The sequence below is a fragment of the Aristolochia californica genome, unplaced genomic scaffold, assembly GCF_029961685.1.
Source record: "Aristolochia californica isolate CCGP_79_NKW_82.1479 unplaced genomic scaffold, dmAriCali1.0.hap1 SCAF_6, whole genome shotgun sequence".
NCBI classification, from domain to species: domain Eukaryota; kingdom Viridiplantae; phylum Streptophyta; class Magnoliopsida; order Piperales; family Aristolochiaceae; genus Aristolochia; species Aristolochia californica.
Window position 1 is genome coordinate 44,267,960 of NW_027182257.1, and position 25,638 is coordinate 44,293,597.

The 25,638-nt window shown below is 37.6% G+C and overlaps 5 protein-coding genes and 1 long non-coding RNA gene across 10 annotated transcripts; 4 read left to right on the top strand and 2 right to left on the bottom strand.

The window, feature by feature from the left end:
* The first annotated feature begins 251 nt into the window (after positions 1-251).
* On the top strand, positions 252-4,871 carry LOC137967089 (cysteine synthase). 3 transcript variants are annotated; one of them, XM_068813517.1, is made up of 11 exons: positions 252-419; positions 1,025-1,076; positions 1,180-1,289; positions 1,569-1,626; positions 2,617-2,880; positions 2,961-3,098; positions 3,252-3,303; positions 3,626-3,705; positions 4,252-4,311; positions 4,389-4,469; positions 4,664-4,871. In XM_068813517.1, exons 2-11 carry the CDS (start codon positions 1,035-1,037, stop codon positions 4,754-4,756), a joined length of 978 nt encoding a protein of 325 aa, XP_068669618.1. In that variant the 5' UTR covers positions 252-419; positions 1,025-1,034; the 3' UTR covers positions 4,757-4,871. The 3 variants fall into 3 exon arrangements, with proteins under 3 accessions (XP_068669618.1, XP_068669617.1, XP_068669620.1); XM_068813516.1 differs by having other exon boundaries at positions 252-384; XM_068813519.1 differs by lacking the exon at positions 252-419 and having other exon boundaries at positions 1,025-1,080.
* An 84-nt stretch (positions 4,872-4,955) lies between these two features.
* On the top strand, positions 4,956-6,625 carry LOC137967090 (small ribosomal subunit protein uS13z/uS13y/uS13x-like). The gene is made up of 4 exons (XM_068813520.1): positions 4,956-5,314; positions 5,399-5,559; positions 6,066-6,254; positions 6,403-6,625. Exons 1-4 carry the CDS (start codon positions 5,093-5,095, stop codon positions 6,506-6,508), a joined length of 678 nt encoding a protein of 225 aa, XP_068669621.1. The 5' UTR covers positions 4,956-5,092; the 3' UTR covers positions 6,509-6,625.
* A 273-nt stretch (positions 6,626-6,898) lies between these two features.
* On the bottom strand, positions 6,899-9,810 carry LOC137934363 (small ribosomal subunit protein eS24z-like). The gene is made up of 6 exons (XM_068778648.1): positions 9,728-9,810; positions 8,764-8,855; positions 8,618-8,659; positions 8,330-8,500; positions 7,210-7,296; positions 6,899-7,128 (listed from the first exon to the last, which is right to left on the bottom strand). The coding sequence occupies exons 2-6, from the start codon at positions 8,833-8,835 to the stop codon at positions 7,087-7,089; spliced, it is 414 nt and encodes a 137-aa protein (XP_068634749.1). The 5' UTR covers positions 8,836-8,855; positions 9,728-9,810; the 3' UTR covers positions 6,899-7,086.
* A 1,348-nt stretch (positions 9,811-11,158) lies between these two features.
* Positions 11,159-16,987, top strand: LOC137933901 (glutamate dehydrogenase 1, mitochondrial). 3 transcript variants are annotated; one of them, XM_068778003.1, is made up of 11 exons: positions 11,159-11,394; positions 11,491-11,620; positions 12,816-12,948; positions 13,203-13,316; positions 13,733-13,954; positions 14,350-14,424; positions 14,862-14,978; positions 15,137-15,387; positions 16,106-16,181; positions 16,263-16,349; positions 16,520-16,987. In XM_068778003.1, the coding sequence occupies exons 3-11, from the start codon at positions 12,841-12,843 to the stop codon at positions 16,703-16,705; spliced, it is 1,236 nt and encodes a 411-aa protein (XP_068634104.1). In that variant the 5' UTR covers positions 11,159-11,394; positions 11,491-11,620; positions 12,816-12,840; the 3' UTR covers positions 16,706-16,987. The 3 variants fall into 3 exon arrangements, with proteins under 3 accessions (XP_068634104.1, XP_068634106.1, XP_068634105.1); XM_068778005.1 differs by lacking the exon at positions 11,491-11,620; XM_068778004.1 differs by lacking the exons at positions 11,159-11,394; positions 11,491-11,620 and adding an exon at positions 12,362-12,705.
* A 467-nt stretch (positions 16,988-17,454) lies between these two features.
* LOC137934549 (putative H/ACA ribonucleoprotein complex subunit 1-like protein 1) lies at positions 17,455-19,744 on the bottom strand. The gene is made up of 4 exons (XM_068778964.1): positions 19,441-19,744; positions 19,153-19,301; positions 18,918-19,033; positions 17,455-17,866 (listed from the first exon to the last, which is right to left on the bottom strand). Exons 1-4 carry the CDS (start codon positions 19,607-19,609, stop codon positions 17,707-17,709), a joined length of 594 nt encoding a protein of 197 aa, XP_068635065.1. The 5' UTR covers positions 19,610-19,744; the 3' UTR covers positions 17,455-17,706.
* A 1,579-nt stretch (positions 19,745-21,323) lies between these two features.
* Positions 21,324-25,422, top strand: LOC137934976 (uncharacterized). The gene is made up of 2 exons (XR_011109219.1): positions 21,324-22,644; positions 25,249-25,422. It is a non-coding gene; the product is annotated as an uncharacterized lncRNA (long non-coding RNA).
* Positions 25,423-25,638: the final 216 nt, after the last annotated feature.

Genomic DNA, 25,638 nt, shown 5'->3' on the forward strand with positions numbered 1-25,638 from the left:
AAATTCAATTTAGCTCCACTCGATCTAATTTAACTCTTTCAGATTTTATTTTTGGATCCGCTAGATTCATTCTTATCAGAACAACCCCAACGAAAAAACTTTTAAAAAAGAAAAAAATTACAGTCCCTAGCATCAGATGGTTGCTCTTAAATCGAGCCGACACGTACGGCGCAATATTCTCCTCTGACGGTCGTGATAGCTCCTTATTTTCCACGCAGATTGCCATCTATTAAAAATACAAATTTACAGCGAAAAAACAAAAAACGTGACGAGGAATTAAATTTTTAAAAATATTTGAACTTTCTTCGTTCGAGGGTATTTGTATAGTCTCCCATTTTGGATTTTCGTGCTTGACTTCGGCTTTCTGCGGAAGAGAGTTGCAAGGTTCGAATTTCCTGTTTAGCATCAGTTTTGCTTTGGTAATCCTTTGCTTTTATTGACTTGTTAGAGATTTTCATCTTATTTGAGGCATTTCGTGTAGTGTATTTTTGTTTTGTTAGGTGCGTGTTGTTTGGTGAAGTATTGGATTTAGTTTTGATCTGTTGTAGAGTAAGGAATTTCGATTTGTGTGAAGTTTGCGCTCGATTTCTTATGTGGATTGCTAGTAATTGGCGGTCCTGATGTTTGTTTGTTTATTGACGCGAAATTAAGTTCTGATGTACGTTGAGAGGATTCTGTATGTGTTTGGGTGTGTACTCACCGAAGATTTCTTCGGATGAATGGCTTCTGCTTTAGTAGGTTACTATGATTTTTTTTTATAGAATTATTTTAAATTTTTGGTTTGAAGTTTGTGTATCTGCTTCTTTTTTTGTTTTGTTTTGTATCTCTTTGTAAAATATTTAACAATTACTTGCGCAGATAGTGTAGGGACTTTTAAATGCATCTTCGTTTTTCGATATGCTGCCGTTACAACGTTGTCAAAATGTGATTAGTTTTTTCAGGACTGCGAAGAATAAATTATTCTTTCATATTTGCAGTATTGTCGTTAAATTTTTGTAATGATTGCTTTACCACTGACTTGCAGGAACTGAAAGATGGCGGGAGCGCATCCTGGAATTGCTTCAGATGTTACCGAAGTGAGTTTGTAAATACCTCGTCTGTTTTTTTATTGAACTTTGTCTTTTCCCATTTTTTGGCTGGATCTTCACCTGTTTACAAATTCTGCTTGTTCCATGACAGTTGATCGGTAGAACGCCCATGGTATACCTCAACAATGTTGTAGATGGCTGCGTAGCCAAAATTGCTGCTAAATTGGAAATGATGGAGCCCTGCTCCAGTGTCAAGGACAGGTAATATTTCCATTTCTGTTTTTTGAATATAGATGTAGAAATGGAGGATAATAAGATTTTGAGATTTTAGAAATCATGTTGAGGTTGGTCCTGGAGTGTTCTTCATGTTCTTGACACATACTGTATAGATTAAGTTACTGAAATTATTATATTGACACTTTAATTTTGTGAGATATTGCTAAGAGATGACATCGTTAGCTCTATGTGTCAGCATCTATATGATCTTTTGAACATCTGAACTGATTGATCACATTGCATTGTTTTCTTTCAAACTGGCAGGATTGGGTACAGTATGATCACTGATGCGGAGGAGAAAGGTCTTATAACACCTGGCAAGGTTTTTTTAAATGATGTTTCTGTTTTTGTCATGATTTTCCCGCTTATTATTTTGTATATAGGGGATACTTACTAGAATTTCAATTAGTTTTTATGTATTTCTTTTTTATAAATGTATATGCTTATCCTTTAATTAGGTGCATGCTAAACATACATTCAGCCATCCCTTCTCTTCTTGTTTAGCATAATATAGGTTAAATCTGCTAGTACATACTAGTAGTGGCTGGTCCTCTCCAATCACATAAAAAAGAGGACTAATTTCTTCATTTAGATGGGTTTCATTTATCTTGTTCTAGTAATTGGAGGGGACCTGCCTATTGCTAGTACTTGTATTTACTAATCTGATTGTATTTATTGTGAAATTGTGTCACTTGCTTTTTCTCTTCTTCTCCGAGCCATTGGTCATCTTTGTGCAGTCTCAAAATAGCATTGTCTCAGTTCTAAACCCTCTTATTAATGGTAACGGTGTGATAGATAATCTTTCTTCATTTATCGCTACCTTCATACTGTAAAATAATTGCCTTTTGGTTGGTTGTTCTCTGGAGGTCTCAATGCAGCAAAAGGTCTATCTCAAATCAGACTGCTGATAATATTTGAGTTTCATAGGTTGAGCTTTCGAAATTTGTTCTATGATTTCTTACTATTTGGCTGCATATTTGGTCCTCTCTCAGACTCCGCCTGACCTCATGCTAATAGCACCCTCATATTCATTCCTGAAGCTAAAATTATTCTAGATGAAATTGATGGAGCATATTCATGGTATTTTTACAGTAATTCCTTAAAAAGCCATACGTAAGTCTGATACACCAGATACTGGACCACAAACTATCTGTAGATTTTAGTCATTTTTATTTTTTTATTCTTTTATAATCTAATATAATCTTTTACATTTGCCTGTAAAAATTTGTTCAGGAATTATTTGTTATCAATCGTGGTGCTTCTTGACCTCACCTTGTTGTATCTGTTGTGTGGTTTGTGCTTGTTTTTGAAGAGTGTTCTGATTGAGCCCACTAGTGGAAACACGGGCATTGGATTGGCTTTCATGGCTGCTGCTAAGGGTTATAGACTCATCATCACCATGCCAGCTTCTATGAGTCTCGAAAGAAGGATCATCCTCCGAGCTTTTGGAGCTGAATTGGTCCTCACAGACCCCGCTAGAGGCATGAAAGGTGCTGTTCAGAAGGCTGAGGAGATTTTGGCCAAGACACCAAATGCTTATATTCTTCAGCAGTTTGAAAACCCGGCCAACCCAAAGGTACACTTTCACCTCGGACTTTGTGAAAATGTTCATCAATCTTTAGATTCTATGGCCTGGTTAACTTGCTCTTTGTGTAGGTTCATTATGAGACTACTGGACCAGAGATGTGGAAAGACTCAGATGGCAAGATCGATGCGCTTGTTTCAGGGATAGGAACTGGTGGTACAATAACTGGTGCAGGAAAGTTCCTCAAAGAGCAAAATCCTGACATCAAGGTGAGTTTCTAATACAAATTGGACATAGATAAGGAAGTTTTCTAATTTGTCTCCTGGCGTATATTTTTGTCAAAGGTGGGATGGAGGTATTCATTCTCTTCTAATTCTGCTTTTGACCGTGGTTGTTATTTTATCTCTACTTTTCTCTTTTAGCTATACGGAGTCGAACCAGTTGAAAGTGCTGTTCTATCTGGAGGAAAGCCTGGTAATTGCCAATTCTTTTATCTGCTTATTGCAGTTTTCTTAGAGATTTGTTGTGTAAGTGTAGGCATTATTAAGAATGCTTGAGATGCTTCATGGCTCAAATAATACATAAAGATTTCTTTTCAAGCATTCTGATTATATTTCTATTGGCGAGAATGTTTCCCTTCACGTGTATCTTTCGCTTATTAAAATCTAGATTAGGATCAAAAGTTAAGCTATTTCCTCCGATTATGAGTAGTTCACACTTACTGTTTAGATTTGATTCCCATGAAATTCCATGTTTTTCCTTAAATATTATGACTTCAAAATGCTTGGGAAAATAGGTCCGCACAAGATCCAAGGTATTGGAGCTGGTTTCATTCCAGGAGTTTTGGAAGTCAATATTATTGATGAAGTCGTCCAAGTAAGCTTCAAGAACTCCCTTCAATAGAACTGTCAGTTAACTTGTGAAAATACATGTGATTTGTTTGGTCATCTTAGATTCATCCCTCATTCCTCTTACATTTGAAAATTATTGACGAAAACTGAAGTAGAAAAGTGTAAATTTTGGTTTATGATAGAGGAAAATAATGTGCTATGCTCTTAGCTAGATCTTTGTTGGTTAGGGGAACAGGGGGGTATGTGTGGATAGTGTTTACTGAGAAAATCAGGGCAAAATCTTAAAGAAGGGAAGTAATTGGAATTGCTCCTCATCTAAGAAAGACAAAGACCACTAAAAACACGCTTAAGTAATTTTTCAATAATTTTTATGTGGAGTTTGCTAATTGACAAAGCTTAGTGGAGATTGTGATAAGTGTTAAGAGAATAGCTTATGTAGGTATGAACCACAAAGATGTGTATTTTGAAGCAATCTACTGAAAACAAATTAGTTATGTAGGATGCATTTTTTTTCACTAGTTATTCTGGTTTTACTTTTCATCTGAAGTTGGTCTATTTGCTCACTTTACAGGTCTCAAGCGAAGAAGCAATTGAGACTGCAAAGCTTCTTGCCCTAAAAGAGGGGTTGCTGGTATGCTGCCTGTCCTCTTGTATATGCAGATCTTGTCGAAACTATAATTTTTTTTTAATGATGGAAACTAATTTCAGGTGGGAATATCATCTGGAGCAGCAACTGCAGCTGCAATTAAGATTGCTAAGAGATCAGAAAATGCAGGGAAGCTTATTGTTGTAAGTTTCTCCTTCTCCCAATTTACTCTTATGGTCCTCTTTATCTGTGTTATCAATTGCAAGCATCGAAATCTTTCAGTTTTTACACCTATTGTCCTTAATCACGTTCAATCTCAATGACTTTAAATCCTTTCTCAGGTCAGTTTTCATCTTCCTTGCCCTAGATTTATTTCTCCTTGATCCTCTTTCTGCAGGTGGTTTTCCCCAGTTTTGGAGAACGTTATCTGTCCTCTGTTCTGTTTCAGTCCGTGAAGCACGAAGCAGAAAACATGGTATTCGAGCCTTGAAAAAATCAAAACTAATCTTTCTAGTTCACAGTAGACTTTTCTGCTTATAATATGTCTTGCCATGGCTCTGTGTGTGTAAGTCATGGTTGAAATAAAAGGTACTATTTATATCTGATTTCTCCGTCCGAACTTTCTGTATTTCAAGTCGTTTAGATTTGCAGTCTAAATTACGTTTGGATTCTTAAAATTCTCTCCGGTAGATAATCATTAATTATGATTGATTGAACGGTTAAAATAGTTGTTGATCATGATCTGACGGCTGAGATGGTATATTTTTTGTATATTTTACATAATTAATTAATTAATTTTATAAATAATAAAATAAATAAAAATAAGATGGGCCGGGTTGGGGTAAGTTGGGTTGGTTCTCGCCGGTGCCCAAAGGTTCAAATTTTAGACCGTATTTATACGGACAGATACGGCGTAACAGCAGTGGGAATAGAATACGCTCCTAGCGTTTGTCTCTTCTCGTCAAGGGCCGGCGTTTCTCGACGCCTCGTTCTCGCGGATCGGAGTAAGAGAAGACACAGAAGCGGAGACATAGAATCCCTAACCATGGTTTGTAGATGGATCTCTCTTCTGCAGATTGTGTGGTCCATTATGCTAGTTTGATTTGACTAAATTTTCTCTCTTGGGGTGCAGTCTCTGGTGGCCAACGAGGACTTTCAGCACATTTTACGTGTTCTGAACACTAATGTCGATGGGAAGCAGAAGATTATGTTCGCCCTTACTTCTATTAAGGGTATCGGCCGCCGTTTGGCTAATATCGTCTGCAAGAAAGCCGATGTCGATATGAACAAGAGGTTTGTGTATTCTCTTGCTGGCCTTCTTTTTCACTTTTAAATTTTATAGGAAAAAAAAAAACAACGAATACCAAAATTTTATTCTTCTCGCGCTGGGTTGCTGTGTAATTTTGAAGTTCACTGTTTCGTAGCTTTAGTCTGGTTCTGTTTCATATTGCTGTCGATTTGGTCTTAAGTTTGGCTGGTTTCTTCAGATGGTTTTGGTTTTGGTTTTGGTTTTGGTTTCTGGTATTTCATGAGTATTTGCATGCGTTGGGCCTTTTAAGTCTTCTGATACCATTTTTTGTAGAGCTTTGATGAGCAATGAAATGATTAGATAACTAGTTTCTCCTTTCTTTCCCTTGTTTGTAGAGCTTCTGGAATGTTGAGATTTTCATTAAGACTTTAGCCTTCTTACTGTTTCGTTCTTAATCATCGTGGAAGTGGTTCTGGAGCTTTAAACTCTGTTCTATTCTACTGTTATGATCTGATTCGCATCTTATGTTCTCCCATACCCATATTCTCAGGGCTGGTGAACTTTCTGCGGCTGAGCTCGAGAGTCTCATTGTTATTGTTGCAAATCCTCGTCAGTTCAAAATCCCTGACTGGTTTTTGAACAGGCAGAAGGATTACAAAGATGGTAGATACTCTCAGGTTGTCTCAAATGCCTTGGACATGAAACTGAGGGATGACCTAGAACGGTTGAAGAAGATCAGGTATCCCTTCCCCACCATTTTCTCGAAATAGAACTCTATTCTAGGACTGGGTTCTGATTAGAATTGCTAGGCAATTCGATTAAAGGGTATTATTATCTGCAGCTGTGTTATACGGTAATCTTAATTATGTTAATTGATTTTGTTCTAGGAATCATCGTGGTCTTCGACATTACTGGGGCCTGCGAGTGCGTGGGCAGCACACAAAGACCACTGGCCGACGGGGCAAGACTGTTGGTGTCTCCAAGAAGCGATGAGTGATCCTGTATATCGTTGTTTTGGGTTTTTTTCCCAATTTTTGAGAGCTTGATTATGGCTTCTGTAAGTGGGGATAGAGGAGTTCTGATTCTGTCTTAGGTTTACATATTCTTCAATTGTGGACCTCTTCTTTAGTGACTACGCTTTTTTGTGAGAACTCATCGGAGAATAAGAACTTGGGGTAAGCTGTTCTTTTCAAATCGGAAAGAGGACAACTTTCTTCTAGTTCTCTAATTGCATTCAGCAAGATTCCACAAGTCTAATAACCACTATCATACTAAACGGAAAACAGTAAAATCACCACCCAGTGCGAGTGAGCAAATGAACAGAAAAACTAGCCCCGCTTGCAGGCACACGAATTATCGGTACAAGGTTCATCTTCTGGCATCTTCATTGGAAAAAAATTGATTATATTCTGGGCGTAAGGCTTCCATGGTCAGTAAAACTCAACTAAAGAAAATTCAAAAACTAAAAAGAATGACAAAATTGCTCCCATCAATTAATTATCTCATGCTCAAATCTACGAGGAAGAAAAGGAAGTGAACAATAAAAATGGCATACATCATGCTTAACCAGATCACTTCTTCTTGCCTGCCTTGGCGGCATCTCCAGCCTTTGTCTGTGACAGAACAGTAACGACGAGTATTAACCATGAGCATAAAGAATGAGATAATGAGGAACAGATTTTGCATCTTCTTACCTTCTTAACTCCCCTGATTTTCTTGGTACGGTTCTTTCTTTCCTTGAGCTGCTTCCTAGACTTCTCCACTTTGGTAGCAAGACCATTCTGCACAAACGTTAAATGATGGTCAGAACTATGAAGAGAATGGCCATCCTTCCCTTTTCCAGTTCAACATTTTCCAATCATACATTTTTTCTGTTCTTTCATTTATTAATAGTTGTAGTGAAACACTTATGAGCTCTGTACAAACACAATTTGGTGAACACCGATACTGCAATAAAAAGTTAAAAGGTCTCGAGTAAGCATAGTATCTATTATGCATATAGCTTATTCTTCTGTTTCTACAAAAGCATCAACAGTAGTAAAATAGATATCTATGGGCCATTTGCACTGGCATTACTACAATTAAATAGAAGTCAATCTATTGTTTCATATGCGAGATTTCGAAAACACCCCAAAGACAACAAAATAACATAGTTTAAACCAGACCAATGTTTTCCATAATGAAGTGAAGTAGCATTACAAACATGGGCGCATATACTTCAAAAACTGATTTAATAATAAACATAAACTCTATAGTTTATTTTAAAAATAAAAGATCAGATATCCTCCATAGACACTCATGAAGACAGATAAAAATCATAGAATAAGAAACTGGGTGCCACATCATCAGTAACAGTATAGCCAAAATCTAAGTCCTTGTCATAGTAAATTAAGGTGCAGATAATGGAAACCTATTCCCTCCTGAATCCTTCTTCCTTTAGCACACTAAAAAACACAAGTTACCACTGATAATTAAGGGTAGACGCATTTCAATTTGGAGCTCCATAAGCAATCGGTGAAAAAACATAATCAATTCTCATAGCCTAACCAATACATAAATAATAATCAGAAATTCAATGCCACATTGAGTGAAGCATACATTTCAACAAAAAGAACATATGTGAAGCATTCTAAAGCAAAAATGAAACTATAAGGCATTGAGAGGATATGATCATAGGCATTCTAATAATTAAATGCAATTACAAGAAATAGAGAGGATAAGAACATAGGCATTCTATAACTAAATGCAACTACAAGATAAAGTAAGTAAAAGAACATTGGGAAATTAAACATGCAACCACTGGAAACATCTTACCCTGATAAGCCTATACTTGGGTTCATACTTCTTTGCATTCTCCAAGGTGTCGTAAATTAGTCCAAAACCAGTTGATTTACCCCCACCAAAATGTGTCCTGAATTTAAAGACGAAGATAGTATTTGAATCTTTGACTTCATACATTCTTGACAACTTTTCTTTCAACTCCACCTTCATAATAAAGAAACGACAAAAACAGAATTAAGTGACATGAACAAACTCAAAAAGTGAAAAATAGAAAATGAAAACAGAAATAGTTTTGCACGTGATAGAGACAGTATGAAATACCTTAGACACATTAGCTCTCCCAGGGTGAAGCACGTCGATAACCTGAGTAGAAAGTATAAAAGTTTAAAAAGACTAACCATACTCCCTGAAAATTTAAACTAGACTTCCACAGATGACAAGCAGATATTAGAAACAAAATAACTCACAAACTGCTTCCTTGAGAGGAGCCGGTTTGTCATGAACTTCCTGGTGCGGATAGTAACTGCTTTGTCTGCCATGTTTTCCCAGGCCCTGGTTGCTGAAAAGGATCACAGAAAACATTCCATAAACCAGGTGAAACCACAGCGAAATGTACTGATTATTATTTGGAGGTCAGTTTCACAGAAGTCCTAGACTCATGGAATTTCCAATAACAGGAAACTAAATCAAGATTTGGCCTCAGGTTTATGGATACAGTCAACCTCAATGAATGCAGAATAACTAGTCTTTCAAGCTCCACATGAACTTCCTATTCCAGTCTAGTAAAAGGAAATATATATATCAAAGACAGTTCCTAAAAACTAGGGTAAACAACTGCAACCAACTTAGTAGGGACCATATCTTTCTCTTTAAGCTCAACACATAATAAGGTGTAAACGTGGACCTCCAGACTGTGCTCCTTGAAATGCGGGCTCGCACCACTGTGAAGCGGGGAGAAAAGTGTGAAGTAACCAGACAAATGCTTTCAATAGATGAACAAGACTAAATTAATTCCAATCAAACAAAAATAAAAAATAATAAAAAATACTAAATATGAACCACAGAACACCGGTCCACCACACCACAGCTGAAACATGCCAGCACTCCAGAAAACTTACCTAGCAAGCAGTATTAGCAAAACCAAACGTAGGATCCCCACTGTTCCCTAATTATCTACAATGAGATTCACACCAATTACAAGAAGACCACCGCCGGCACCGATTAGTGACATCGTATCATAACGAAGAAATTCGAACAACTTTAACGGACAAATCCTCAGAGACATAAACTTCTCTAAGGACAACGAATTAAAAAAAAAACACCAGAAAAAAGTAGAACAACCATTAACATTCATGAGAGTCAGGATAGAAACCAAGCTCAATCATAAGAAAAGGCGATATCATGTTCTTGATTGCATCCCAAATAGCGTACCTTCTTCTTATTCTTCTTCTGGAAAAGAAGAGAGGATTCAGTTCTGTCCAACCGCGTCAGCCGATAACGGAGCTCATCGAGCCTTAGCGGTTTTATATGTCCCTGAAGCAAGGCGTGCCCTAGAACCCTTTTACTTGGTGAGGTTTTGCAGATCCGTATCCGATTACGGATGTTGCAAGCCCACTTGCCCAAATTTGAGTAAGATTAACAAGCCCACTTAACTTTGCCCCATTTCATCGAGGTACCGGGTAATCCAATTCCTTCGGCCCATTTGCTTCCTTTGAGAAAATATGATTTAACGTTTAAACCCTAAATACTTGATTTCATTTACCTATATCCTATGTCTTTATTAACGTTATGTGATGTTTGTTATATGCTTCTCATATCTAATTGTGTCACACTTATTCTTATGAACAAATAAAGCAGGGAATATGGCATAGTAGTAGAATCCCATTCTGTTCTCCCTCCCGATCTATTAAGTGCGGAAAGCTATAGGACCTGGCGTGCCCAGCTCTGATATCATGACAACAGTTAGCTAATACAACCTAACAAACCGATTTGTTAAGTGCAAAAAGCTACCGACTACAAAAATGAACGGAACCACTCTGACAGAAAACACCTACCAATCTGTAAAGATTCGGTTTTTTCTTTAAAGGAATCAAACATGGTTACGATTTTTTTACTGGTGCATTTTTATTTATTTGCTCTTGAGACGACTAATATTCAAATTTCGGAAGATTTGTTCTCATAATTTACTTAGTTTATGCCTTTGGGTGTTTTATAGGGGAAAATATTTACAAAATTTTCTCTTATTCAATTATTTTTGGTGTAATATTCACCTAATTATGTTTTATTGTATTAAAAATTATAATATTAAATCATGATAAATTTTATAAAACAAATAAATTATTCTAATAGATAAAATAAAAAAATTATTATTTATTTTGATAAATATAAATCATGTAAAAAAATTACATGGAAAAACATATTTTATTTTTAAAAATCTAAATTGTGATATTAATAACACTAAATATATATAAAAAAGACTATATTTGATTGTAAAATGTGTTAATATGTATTCGTGTAGAATCGATCGATAATCGAATGAAAATAAACATTGGATTCAAACAAGTTAATGCATTATTAAGTAATATTATATTTATATTAATTGAAAATAAATTTGATCTATGAATATGTTTTCTTAATTTTGATGGGTTAATAATGAATTGGATGTGCCACTTCCACGATACTTTGCCTACTACTCTTTCTACCTTAAAACGTTGGATTCGGATCCAAGAAAATCCGGAGCCGGATGTTGTTATTAAACGGGCAATCAGTCTATCGGATCCTGGGTCGTCTCCTTCCTTCTTTCCCGGTACTTTTAACACAAAATGAGAAAATGGCACCTTCCATGGAAACCGACGCAGACTCCATCGTCCCGCCTCAGCGCGGAGGCCCCTTGAAAAGAGAAGAACTTCAAAAAAGAAAAAATTCCTGACGTCGCTCCTCTGTCGTCGCTCCAATGGCGAGAAGGAATCTGAACGGTGATCAGAGGGAGTGAGAACTTATCGACGTGGACTTCGTGTCGGATCCACAATTCGAGCAGAGGATTCGAGGAGGCTGGAGTGTTAGGTCTCCACGTCCGATTATTCTGTGTCTCGTGCGAGGTAATGGATGTTGTCGAGATGGTAGGACGTGAATCCCTGAAATCGCATCATATTCTTCTGACGAATGTGGAATTTCTTTTTCCTATTTATTCGCAGTTCTGCTCCTTCGGAGCCGATATTTCAGGATACTTAGTACGAATTTCTTCACTGTATAAAAGTTGCTGTTTCTGGAGGCACGACAGCGGTTTGTTCGACCGATCGGTACACTGGGGATTCGTTGCTTCTGGTTTGCTGTTTCTTTTGTTTTGTGTTCCTTACTCGAATTTTTGTTTTTCCATGAGAGATTGAAGCTTTCGCGTCTTGTTTGCTAGTCCTGAATTTTTTGTAACTTTATTTTTTCTCCCTGAAATTCAGCATTGTGAGGTCATACTAATGAATGAAAGCTTTCAATAATCTGACTCTGTATCCTAAACCAGAGCTTCTCTTTTAGAGCTTAAAAACCTGAAATTTGTTTTGCTTAAGGTCCTCTTCTATCTGCCTTTGACTTCCGGCTTCGTAGTTCGTTCGCGGGAGAAGTAAACTCCCGAGTGGGCGTTACTACAACGCCACAAGTTGTCGTGCTTCGCAAATTGTTACGACGCCAAGGTAGCCCTGACCTAAATTTCGTTTCTTTCTGCCGTCAAACATCGTTTTTTTTTTTGCAGTCGTACCGTGCCACACGGTCAAACTTCCCTTTTGTGCACATCAGTGCTAGGTTGAAACCCGATCCATTTTTTTCCCTTTTCTTTTCCAGTCGAAGAACCCTCTTCGTCCCCGGCTCGTTACCGCCGGCGAAACCAGTGCGTCCGAGGTATGTTTAGATCTCTGTCGAACCTGGTCATTCCGTTGTTCACGATAAAACACAGACACATTAACTTTCAGTCGCGAAAAAGGAAGACAGCTTACTTTTATAAAAAAATTGGCTTTTCACCTTATCTGATAATAAAACAAATAATAAGAATGTCTACGGTTTTCGGCTGCTTGCTGACAGAGAAATTTTTCCGTCGCCTGGCGAAAGGTAGAAAAAATCTCGCTCTTGGCATGTGCTGGATGCCGGTTGAATGTTGGCAAGGATGTCCACCACCCACTGTTTAACAAGCTTGTAGGCTAGACAACGCACGTGGTTGTCTTCCTCCGCGATTGTCTTGGTGTCATGGGAAGACGTTTCTTGGCTTTTTATTGCAGTGGACGGGGGATATTACCTCAGCTGGATCATACATTCAGAGAAATATTGTTTCCGCATTTAAGTCAAAATTTTGAAGTGTTCCAAGTCCTTGTCTACATTCAATTATCTTTATACGTTTTATAATTTGCTTTTCTGTGGGTTTAGCGGTAATGTGACAGCCAGCGGCCTGTCAGTTGTTATTTTTCGCTTTGGGTGATGACCAGTAGAGGAATTTATAAACCCTCGTATCTTACAGTTACATCTGTTTTCTGTCTAGAGTTTTTGCAGCTGTTCCATCGATCATGAATGCTTTGACTGCAACTAGTAGGAACTTCAAGCTGGCTGCTCGGCTTCTGGGTCTGGACTCGAAGCTGGAAAAGAGCCTTCTGATTCCTTTTAGAGAGATCAAGGTAATTCGAAGTCAACCTCTCTCCCTCCTTTCTTTTCCTTGATGGTTTCGGAATCTGCATACTTGTATTTGTTGTTCTGTCGGACCTGGTTCCGGAAAGCTCGCAGCTTATTCGTTGGATGTTTCTTGTTATTGGAATTTGCGATACGCATTGAAAACTTTTGAGGCATTTTCCTCAGTGTCTGGGTTTCCTTCTCTCGTTTGCCATACCTTCCAACAGTTTTGCACTTTTTCTGCGGGTGAACTATTTTACAGGTGGAATGTACTATTCCGAAAGACGATGGTACCTTGGCTTCTTATGTTGGATTCCGGGTGCAGCATGACAATGCAAGAGGCCCAATGAAGGGAGGGATTCGTTACCACCCTGAGGTTAGTCATGCTCCTCGTCCCGTTGAGTTCTAAAGGAACTTTCTCTTTGCACATTTTTTCCTCAAAAAATGAAGTAAATTATTCGGATTATAGTGTTGTTCTACTTATACATATCATATGCTGTACTCAGTATGAGAAAATGGTTTGACTGTACGACCAAGCCTTGGTCCTCAGAATTCCTTTCTAAAAATAACTGAAAGATGGCAGCCTTGAATGTCGCAGCTCAGTGAACTGTGAAAAGTTTCTTGTATAACTCATGGGACCAGGACCCGGTTGTGCAAGAAGCTGTTCGTCTCCAAGTTCTATATGACTTTTCTTGATTTCTTACTTAATGGGAAAGGGGAAGGAAAAAGTGATCTGAAATCAAGTTCCATGCCCTATTTCTGCATCATGAAAAGTTGCTATACAAAATTCAGGTGGACCCAGATGAAGTCAATGCATTGGCACAATTAATGACATGGAAGACTGCAGTTGCAAATATCCCATATGGAGGGGCAAAAGGAGGAATAGGCTGTTGTCCAGGGGATTTAAGCATCTCTGAGCTTGAACGACTCACTCGAGTTTTCACGCAAAAGATTCATGATCTTATTGGTGTCCATACTGATGTTCCTGCACCTGACATGGGGACAAATCCACAGGTTGGTTTCGAGACAAAAATTATATTTCTTCATTTGCTGCAGTGAAATTTTGAACCTTAATTGTTCTTGCATAATCGTTGTCTGTATTTTAGTTTATTGGCCTTCTCCACCACATCACACTCTTTAATTGGATGTGTTTCTTCCTTAATTTAGACAAATTTGACACGATTCTTGTAGTTCTTAGGGTATATATGTAATTTAATTGAATGGTAGCTGTTGGTTCTCTTTGCATAAGGTGTTCCACACTCTGTTCCACACTCTGTATGCTGGTAATGTGGTGGATTGCTAACCAATATTTGAATGATTCTTGGAAAGACTAAATCGTTAAAGAGGTTGACAAAGCAAATTTGGAATCTTATTGATATCTGATTTCTGTTTATTGGATCATATGGCAGACTATGGCTTGGATACTGGATGAGTACTCAAAATTTCACGGCTACTCACCTGCAGTGGTGACAGGAAAACCAATTGTAAGTATTAAACCTTCCGGAAGTTCCACATTCTGCAGATGTCTTTGCTAAAATTGGTCGAATTGTAAAAATACTGGAGATGGCCAGTCAAGTGGTATAAGATACCATGTTCCCCTGAAAATTATTCTTTCATCATTCTGAAGGTTGGCTGGATTGCTCAAATTTCTTTAGAAGTCTTTTAAGTTTATGATCAAACTTATGCTACCACAATTTGTTCAAATTTAATAGTAATTGTTTGCTGAACTTTATTGATTCCTATTCGGTACTTAAAGCAATTTCTAGCTTGTTATGTTAATTACCCACCACCTAAAAAATCTTTGTAGTTTACTGTTTTTGTCTATCTTCTACCTTTTCTTTGTCAAATTTTGCAAGTTAACATTTTCCAAGTTACAGTGCAACTCTAGTAAATGACTGATTTTAAAACTGGCCTGTTCCAGGATCTTGGTGGGTCTCTGGGCAGAGATGCAGCTACTGGAAGGGGAGTCCTTTTTGCCACAGAGGCCTTGTTGGCAGAGTATGGAAAGAGCATTGCTGGCCAGCGATTTGTTATCCAGGTTTGTCTTTTCATTCTTTATAGTGATTATACTTTTCTTCATATTTTGTGGCAATTAGGTGTTGATCAACTATGGCAGCTATATATGTGTCATGTGGCACATAACACGGTAATTAATGTATGTTGTTCTCTTGTTTGTCTTTCTTTCGCACAAACCAGGGATTTGGAAATGTAGGTTCTTGGGCAGCACAACTTATCAGTGAACAAGGTGGAAAGATTGTTGCAATTAGTGACATTACTGGGGCCTTGAAGAACAGCGAAGGTCTTGATATACCCAGACTAAGCAAACATTCCATTGAGAATTGTGGGATAAAAGGTTTTGATGGAGGAGACTATATTGATCCTAAGGACTTATTGGCTGAAGACTGTGATGTTCTTATCCCAGCAGCCCTTGGTGGGGTGATCCACAGGTTCTTTCCCTCCTACTAATCTCAAGTTGAAATAGAATCTGATACAAGTAGCATGTTTATGCGTAAGTCCTCGATCTATCTTTATGCAGCTTCATTATTGACTTCTATGACTTATTTGAAGAGCTGATTTTTTTTCCCCTGCAAATAGAACTTCTGAAATATTCTTTATATACAAGTAACATATTTAACTATAAATATCACATAATCTCTAAAAATATACAAAATAACAAAATGAGTTTCAATATGGACAAGACTGGATCCTCTATTCACATAAAGGGATAGAGTTATTTCCTCTGCGCCCTTCTCTGACGAGTCGTAATAAGTAATAACAAAAATACCAGTCAGTTCAGTGCATAATTCAACTGCGGCAGTTTGACTTTCTAAGAGGTACTCTAGAGTGGTAGCAACTTTTGGAAACAGGGGCATATCCAAAATGGCAATGAAACAGGTTTTTGCCAAATCTTACACTTAACTATATATGCTTTACATCTGCACTACCATGAGCCAAATGTCATTTGTTTCTGACAATGCGAATGCCAGTGAGTGTTAAAGGAAAATGGAGTACTGGGCACTATTTTAATGACAGTCACAGAAGAGTATGGCTGAAAATCATTTAAATAGCCAAATGGTTCTATAACATCAGAAACTTGCATAGTTTGACAAGGCCTTATATTTTTTCTTTCCTTGGAAAATTTACTACTTCTATCTTTTGTTGTAGGGAAAATGCAAATGATATAAAGGCCAAATTCATTATCGAAGCAGCCAATCACCCAACCGATCCAGAGGCAGATGAGGTGACAATTGATCTCCTAACCCTAAAGCATTAATAAACAAAGTAGTATGCTTATAAATTTAGATTTATTCTCAATGTGCAGATTTTAGCCAAGAAAGGTGTAAAAATTCTCCCTGATATTTTTGCAAATTCAGGAGGAGTTACAGTAAGCTATTTTGAATGGGTTCAGGTAAATCCCATCGTAGTTCTTCTTCTGTCACGATACTCCTACTGGTGCCAGAGTTTGTTTATTTTGATCTTCAAATTCATCCCTTTGTGCTCATCATGTACAGTTCTAACAAAACATGTATCAGTAAGAACGAATTCTTCTTGACTATATCGTATTACATTGATCTACAGAATATCCAAGGCTTCATGTGGGATGAGGAGAAAGTGAACAATGAGCTGAAGTCATACATGACCAAGGGCTTTAAAGCCATGAAGGAAATGTGCAATACCCACCATTGTGATCTGCGTATGGGGGCTTTCACACTTGGAGTGAACCGAGTTGCACGAGCAACCGTTCTCAGGGGGTGGGAAGCCTGAGATGATAAAGAACCATTCTAGTTTCATTTTGTTTCCTTTCCTATTTTCAGTTCCTGAAATAATTTGCATGGCATCATTCCAGAGAATTCCTCCTTAACATCAGTTTACCTATCCAGCCCCTGTTTGTTCAAGTACTTGGGTGTGGAAGGATATGGAAGAGTAGACCAATGATGAGAAATGAATCTACCCATTTTGAGGTATCATTTCGGAACCCTTAAAACTTCATGTATTGGCTGATATATAATGAATATGATCTGTTTCAATAAAAAACTAATTTTTATGTCCTTCAATTTAAATTCGATGGTTAAAATGGTTGGATAAAATGATGTTCATAACAGGCACTATCGGTCTAAACAAAAAATTTCAGTCTTCTCAAGCGAGCCACCCAGTCTTTATTTTTCCCGTTCCATCAGAGTCTGCTTCCCATTTACAGTTCTCAAGAAAATGAGCCAACCTTAGGACAAATTCTTTTCATTTGTATCTTCTCCAAATCTCCTTTTTCTCCTAGTGTTATGCTCACATCAATTACGAAGTATCAACCTGTTCATTCGGTTATCAGGACCTTTTGCTATCTCGTCCACACTAGACAGACATGCCATTCCTGCAAAATCATTAGATTTTCAGAAGAATATAAATTCGATCTTGGCATTTTGATAACCCCATTGTGGACGAGCTATTTAATGCGTCGTAGCTTTTTACAAACCACCCTGCAAGATTTACCAACTGAGAAAAGAAAACATTGAAAGATCTGCAAGAGCCTCAGAGAAGGCGTAATTTGCTTCACCCTACAAGAACGGCCGCTCTCCAAATGAAAGTTAGATTCTGGTCTCATCCATTCTGAACAACACTCAATAAATACAGGCTTAGAATTAGTCATCATAGCAAACTACAAACTACAGCACGTAACCATCATCCTACAGAAGAAAATTTCTTAATTAGAGCGCAGAAAAGCTCTTTTGGGTTGTAAATTGATTATAAGCAGCCTCAAATTACTAGTGATCCTATGATCTGCCCCGACCTCTGAAACCACCACGACCTCCACCTCTGGGAGGCCCTCCTCTGCCTCCCCTGGGTGCACCTCGACCACGAAATCCACCACCACGCCCACCACGAGCACCTCCTCTTCCTCCCCCACGGCCTCCTCTTGTTGCAGCTTGTCCTCTGCACAAAGATACCCACTACATTAAGATGACACAAAAACAAAATATTCCCTACTGAATAGCCTGAAATACTTTAAACTACAATCATATTTCTCATACAGGAGATTACCAACAGGTACAAGTATAACACATTGTTTATGGTGATTTCTGCTGTATCTATAAGATTACCACAAATAAAAGTTAATCTTTAGTTTTGCACTGGAAATGTAAGCCCAATGTACATATAATGATTCATAATATCTGGGAAAAAAATTCTCTTTTTTTTTTTTTTTTTTCATTCTGAGGCTTATTTCCAATGACCAGACCAATGGCACCTGCCCAAACCACATTGCAAAAATATCTTCTATCAAGTATTGCTTGCTTCAGACTATTTCTTTTTGAGTTATACACATCCATTCCCTCTCAACCATTCGCAGGGATGCAGCAGTAAGTGTAACACTTAAGACTGCTGTGACAAAACTACAAGCTAGCAAAGCAGCCTATAAAGTCAACATCAGGGTAGTGGTGATTTTCATTGCTATCCATCCAATGTAATAAGTTTTAGAGCCTGAAAGGTCTGTAGGCAGAGATTATGAATAAATTTCTACCTCAGTCATGCTTCAATTACAAAATATTCAAGGTTTGAAATCTAAATGTTGGTATAATACTGATCTTTATCATGAGATCAGTGAAGTAGTATCAAACTCAAAATTAAGACTACCAGCATTATAACATTAAAAAATAACAATACCGAAAGCAAAATTCACTAATAGAGAATCTCCCTTCCTATCCTAGCAATGCACTGTAAATATGGATAAACGGTTGAATCATGGGGTTAAACATGGAAGCTTTATGATGGATGGAGCAGAACCATCTGCACTTTAAGCAGCCACAGGTTCTCATATATGTGCTTCAAGAGAACATCTGTATCTTAAGTTGATATGCAACCCTATAAACTCAGATGGATAGTCCAACTCAAACTTGATAATTTTAGATTCAGTAAAACTTGCCAGTGAGGAAAATAAAAGATTGCAGCAATGGCAACAAATAAGAAGAAAAAAAATTTATCATACTTTGGCTGGGAAAGAAATCTTGCAAGAGGCAGCAGCTTAGCCGGGTCAATATAAAACTTGTCTCCCGTCGCATATGAGGCTGCTATAATGCCCTCCATCATCTTAATTGAAAAACACTAAACATAAAAAGCAAAAAAATGTAAAACATCAGCACCTCAACAAGAACAACTACTAAAAGATCAAAGCAATACAAAGCTTAATCTACACACAGCTCATTAAAGTAATGGCTACTCACAGATTCATTAATTGGACCGAATATTTCATCAACTTTTCCAATCTGGGTCATGTTCTGCAGATATATAGGAGCATTAAAGTAAGGAACTTTCTCGTTCGTCAGCTTAGTGACCGCATCCCCCTCACACGCATGCATAAAAGTCGAAACTTCTGTAATTGGACACATAAACAACATAAAATGAAAAGAATCAAACCGGAATGGACACACATAGAGAGCCTCAAAAGGGACAGAAATTGAAGAAAACAATCAAAAGGGGACGAAATCGTAAGAGATTCGAAAAAAACTAACCAACAACTTCGGCCGGAGGACCTTCGTCGCGGAAGCCGCCGCCGCCTCGGCCACCAAAACGGCCACCGAAACGACCACCGAAACCTCCGCCACGATCTCCCCTGCCCCTGAATCCCCCACCACGATCTCCCCTACCCCTGAATCCCCCGCCACCGCGCGGTGGTCTCATTGTTCCAGTAACAAAAACGCAACTAAACGGAAGTCCGAATAAGAGCAAGAAGAGAAGCTCCCTCTTTCCTCTCCTTCGCTCTACGCACGTCGCCTGCGCAGAAGGGTTTAGGGTTTAGCGTTTTTAGGGTTTATGGATCGGTTCATAGGAAAGAGTGAAATGACCCTATCCGCCTCACTTTTTTTATAAATTTATGGGACCATCCTTTTATGGATTCAGGAGAGGTGATTAAAGTGAGACGCCCATTAGAAGCAAATGGGAGCAATAAGTCTCATTCAATGTTATACTAAAGGTGATCGGGTCCAATTAAATCTAGGTTTTACATGTGTGACAAGCATATTAGGAACTAGGTTCGATCATGGTTATCCATTTTGAGGTTGTAGTGAGTCGACTTAACCTTTTTGTTCCACCCAAGTCCCCTCCAACTTGCTTCAAGTTCAACCACTAGATCATCGAGTCCCAGTCTAACTTGATTGATTCAACTCAAATTTTCATGTATCCAAGTCGGATTTCAAGTCAGAGTCGAAAGACCCTAGGTTCGACCTGAACCAATTCAACTAGTTGGTCTAGTCTAGAATTTATAACACTAGTTTCACATTAATGTACCTCCAACTAATGTTTAATCCACTTTAATATATCTCCAACATGATTGTGACCTAATGTGCATTTTTCTTTTGACCTTGTCTCTTATGACACTTTTATATAATTTTATATACTTAGGGCTTGGGGTAGGTTTGATGATTGTATGTCCCACATGCAAGCAAAGTTGGTGGCATGAATCAAACCAGTCTCCCCTAAAGTTCCATGCAAAAGTTGATTCCCATGTTTTACCTTAAAATATTATGGTAATTTTCATGTCTCCCAAGCTTTAAAACCATACATATATACATACATATATATATATATATAGACCGAACCATTTAAATTATGTGCCAATTTTAGTTTCTCTAAGTCGTAGTTTCTTATTCATTTATGTTATAGAAAACCCACATAAAACCACTAAATCATAACCTAGGTCTCTACTTGACTTATTAAGGCAGCTTAAGCTTGCTTCCTCTAGTTTGATGTGTCTAATTGTCCCATTACGACATAATTCGATAATGGGTCTATTTAGAATTGTGGTTAATTATGTGATTATCATTCACTTATCCAAAGTACAAACCCCTTTTTCTTTCTTTGGGTATGCTTTAAGCCAATTGTAGTATCTTTGTATAAACTTTTCTCAAAGCCTCGAAACATGGAAGTTTGAGATTCCAAATGATCCCTTATATTCTAAGAAAGACAACACAAAGATGCCTTAATGTGACAATATGTTGGAGTAATCCTAATAGATGGAGAGTCATCAAAAAACTTTTTTTTTTCACACTAAAGATGTCTTAAGTATGGATTAGTTTAGAGTATTTAAATGTGATTTTATTTAATTATATTTTCTTTGAGTCCTGGATGATTCGAGTGCAGTAATTCCTTGCATGTAATGCGTTGGGTTGGTGGGAAGCATCATCATAGCTTGTTTTTTAGTACTGTTTCTTCCGAGGAAACTATGGCACTCATTCCACCATCTCATCTGTCAATTCATTTTTTGGTTTTTATTTAACCCATAAAAAATCGATAATGGAAAATTGAAACTCTGCAATTTCCAAGCAATGCAATCTATTGACTGGGGTTCTATAATGGGAATCATGTTTCAGACCATTGCTCCAAATTCGATGGAGGAACGGATGGGATGAAACTGTAAATGGGGGTGTGATTCATATTCTGAATAATCGGCGGCGTTTCATGTTGTTTCTTCTTTACTGGGCGAGGCACGCTTTCCAGCTCTTCCTTCACGTTCTGCGTTCTTTTCCCACTCTGAGAGTGATTTGGTGTTTTGTCTGTCGCACTTTTTACTAGCTTTTCTCTCGACAGCATTACATGCAGAAGAAAGGAACTTTCTGAGGGAAAGTGGAACATTATCAGAGACGTGGAGGGGTGTGTGTTGGTCATTTGGGGAATCTGAACAGTTGGTGATACTTTTTTTTTATCCGCCCGGTTTTTTTTCTTCCTTCTGGGAGAGACTGATGCTTGTTCCCGTATTGCAGCTATTGCTAAGTTACAGTTGATAAAAAATAATAAAAACTGTGTTTCAGGATAATCTGGACATGTTTGAGTGCCACCCATTTCTCCGTTTCTCCATCTCTGGACGAATTTGTTAATTTCACCGTACCCTTTCTGGACTTTTTTTTGGGGCAAGTTTCCGCTGTGTTTATATTATTATTATTTCCTGTCTCTCTCTCTGTGAATCTCAATCGATTTTGAAGAGTTGTTTTCTTTATTTGTAAAAAGGGTGTTTTTTTTTTTTTTATCTGTTCGGGTTTCTTTTCAGGATGGTTTTGCACAAGAATTTGTGCGAAGGACGTCGTTTCGGAAAAGATTTGTAATTGGGTTCTTTTCGGCAAGCACAAGCGTTGAGTTCTTTCCTTTAGTCAAACGATAGGGTTTTTTTCTCTGGCTTAGGTTTCGTTGCAGATTTCGTGAAAGATTTTCTCAGTTGCTAGTTCAAATGAATTTTAGTAGTTTTGTTTGATGAAGAGTTTGGCTGTCTTCTGGTCTATTCTGCAGCCAAGACATCGAATTGGGTGTTCTTCCGGTTACTCGGTCGAATTGTTTAACGTTTGATATGGGTATGGCTTTCCTGTAAGCGGTTAACTTTTCCAAGGTGGTTTGATGAGGGTTTTGTTCTGCAAGTTCCAATGCCCTTCTTTTATTTGCTTCTGCAAATCTCCTGTTCCCATTTTTTCTCCTTGTCCATTGAAATTGGAAGATGCACAGAATGTTTCGAGTTTGTCTCCAGTTCCTGATACTGGCAACCAGTTAACTGTTGAGAAAGTTGAGGCTGACAAGGAGAAGGATGTATTAGACAAGGAAGCTCTGGTTTTACCCAAGAGCAGTCTCAGAAATCCTTCTGGATCAGACTCAAAGGATGCCATCAAGGGAAAAGTGCAATGGAAGGATTTCTTAGGCAAAGAACTTGTTGAAATCAAGGAATTCGAACCCAGGTACATGAAATTTCCTCTTGTATTTTTCATTTTCATAGTGATTCTAAGTTTGTTAACGCCTAATTGAATAAAGCATGTAGTCTTATGCTCTGAGTTTTAAGTCTTAAACATAGGAATTTCCAGGAAAGTGACTGCACTTTGAAGACATTATGGCTTGAAGTTTACTTTTACTTCACCAGTTTATTTCTTCACCTCTTACGTGTGTATCTGATTTATTATGCCTAGTGCAGAAAAATATAAACATCTGGTCCCAGTAAAATTTGAGCTAAGTTGTTCTGATACGTTTGCAGGGAGTACTTGCTGTAGTTTGTTGAGGTTATATGATTTTTGGTAATTGTCGTTGTGTTTCTGTCATTCTAGCTGATTCCCAGTTCTTCAAGCTGTTCAAGATTTACATTATAAAGAATGGTTGCAAGAATTTTTCAAAAACAAGGATGGTTCCAAGAATTTTCAATAAAAAGGATGACTGCAAGTATTTTCAGAAAGAAGGGACAGTTGTAAGAATTTTTTTTTTTTAAAAAGGGATGATTGTAAGGATTTTTCAAAAAAAATAAAAATAAAAGATGGTTGCAGATAAGATAATCATTCTTGCGTCCCAATCTCTTCCAATGTTTCACTGCATCGCATCTTCAGGTTGTTCTGGATAAAAAAGAAGAGTATATAAGTTTTTTAAACTTTGGAATACTATAGAACGAGATTCTGCATGTTTCACCAATTGGGATAAAAATGATTTAGAAGCCAGGGAAGTCGATCAGTATCCACATTGGATACTTCGCTGGAGAAGCTTCTTGATCTCCTTTATACACTGGATTATTGAAGAAAAAAAAAAAATTGGTGCTGGAAAGTTGCTAGATTGGTGGAGAGAGATTGATGACATGTTTGGTTATCTTATGCTGTCTCAAGCAAAGATCGACTTGGAAGGCTTAGCTTGCATGCTTAAGCTTGAATTCTTTTCATCAAAATCCATATTGATGGAACATCTTTCAGTACTCTAAAGAAGAATACTCACAAATCTTATGCTGATATTCTGGAATGCAAGTTATACATATTTAAGTATAAAACCGTAAACTCAGATTGCTAATACCAACCTTCCTATTAAGTTGACTGCAGATCCCTAGCTCCTGAAAAAGGAAGGTTGACAGCTGGTGTATAAAAATTTTTAGTTAATTATTAGAACATAAATGTAAATCCATTATTTTGTCATGATAGAGCAGAATGGAGGAGGATTCATACTGTTCACCTCAAAATAGTTGCTCTGACAATGATGATGATGATCATTAATTAAGTAAACACCCATAAACTACTTGAGAAAAGTAAATGACTGATTATCATTACTTCGACCTGAATCAATGGGACTATGTTTCTTAAAGTGTTCTTCTGTTACATTTTCACTGATAAAAAATGGGAGTTAGAGGTAAGATAGCTTGTTCCTCTGATGCAAATCATCTCAACGTTGTTGAATGGACCTTTTATATATCAAGAATAAATTTAGCTACTCTCTGCTACCAATTTTTATAATCAGCTTAACGGAGCTGCATTACACTTGTTTTAGCAGTTAAAACTTCTGATTTTCGTTGATCACTTTTAGTTGGACAAGGCCCATATAATTACCCAGTCTGAGATAATGCATTTTCACTGCTGAAGCTGCATGTGTTCTGTTTATGACAGTTTACAAAATTATATGTCAATAGTTAAGTGCCCTTGATGATAATAAGGTTTGCACCAGATCATTTAATCTTTACTTGGACTACCAGCATCACTTTTTTTTTTTTTTTTTTTTTTTGAGTGGACTTTGCAGTTTATGTTTAATCGTTTTTTCTTGGCACTGCTCTTCTAGGTGTCACTGCACTGGATAGGAATTTGTTGACTAAATATTTTGAATTGGAAAGGTTGAGAGATTATTGAAAACCTGCTTGCTATTTTGCCTATATTGCCCATTTGCTCTTTAAGCCTTCTGATTTTGTTCAGAATACTAATAGCTTAATGGGAAGAGTCGTTACTTCAAACTTCTGTTTTTCCAGTCTACGGTTCAGTAGGAGCTGCATGAACCTGTGTGTACTCTTCTGCAGACAAATCAGGATTTTTGGCCGTTCAAACTGTTTTGTCTCCCTTGTTATTGCGACCTCCAAGTATGGTTAGATCCACACTTTGGTTCAGTAGGAGCTGCATGAACCTGTGTACTCTTCTGCAGACAAATCAGGATTTTTGGCCGTTCAAACTGTTTTGTCTCCCTTGTTATTGCGACTCCAAGTACGGTTAGATTCCCACTTTGGTATGGTTGAGCAATGCCATTAATTGGTCTGTTGGTTTCAAATGTAGCATATAGATAAGTTTAACAAAATATACAGCCAAACCTGAATCTCTACAGCTTATTTTTCATATGTAGCAAATGCTTGTCGCTGAGGGGGGTTTGTAATTATAAATCTCATTGTATGTAATAATAAAAAAGAAAAACCTATTCTTGTGAGGTACTGATGTTTAAAACATAAATGAAACACAGCCAGGAATGGGATAATCGTTTCTGTACTTTGTTGGTCTTTGGATTTGCAGAGTTGGGTTCTTCAAGCCATCTCAACATAATGCTCGGTAAATTTTTGTTTGCAGTGAATCAGGGGACTCAGACAACGAAGCTGATGATCACCCAGGATGTGTTTGCGTTATTCAGTGACATTCTCTTTGTATATTCTTCATGGAAAGGACCATTTTTTTTTTTTCTGACTGTGCTGCAATCACCACATGAAACTGTTCTTCTGAATGATAATGGTGCAACTTTTCTTATTCGAATGTGGCAACGATGACATCAACTGAGACGATTAAGAAACAAAATTCACTGTCGATGATAGTAGTCGAGACTCCCTATAAGTTTCACAAGTGAGAAGAGCCAGAATCAGTATGAACTTTATTTTCACATGGAAGCAGTTTGATGTACAGATGCTCATGAGTACAGGAGCTTCACCTTCCGATGGTTTAGCAAAGCAGACCTCTTCCATTTCT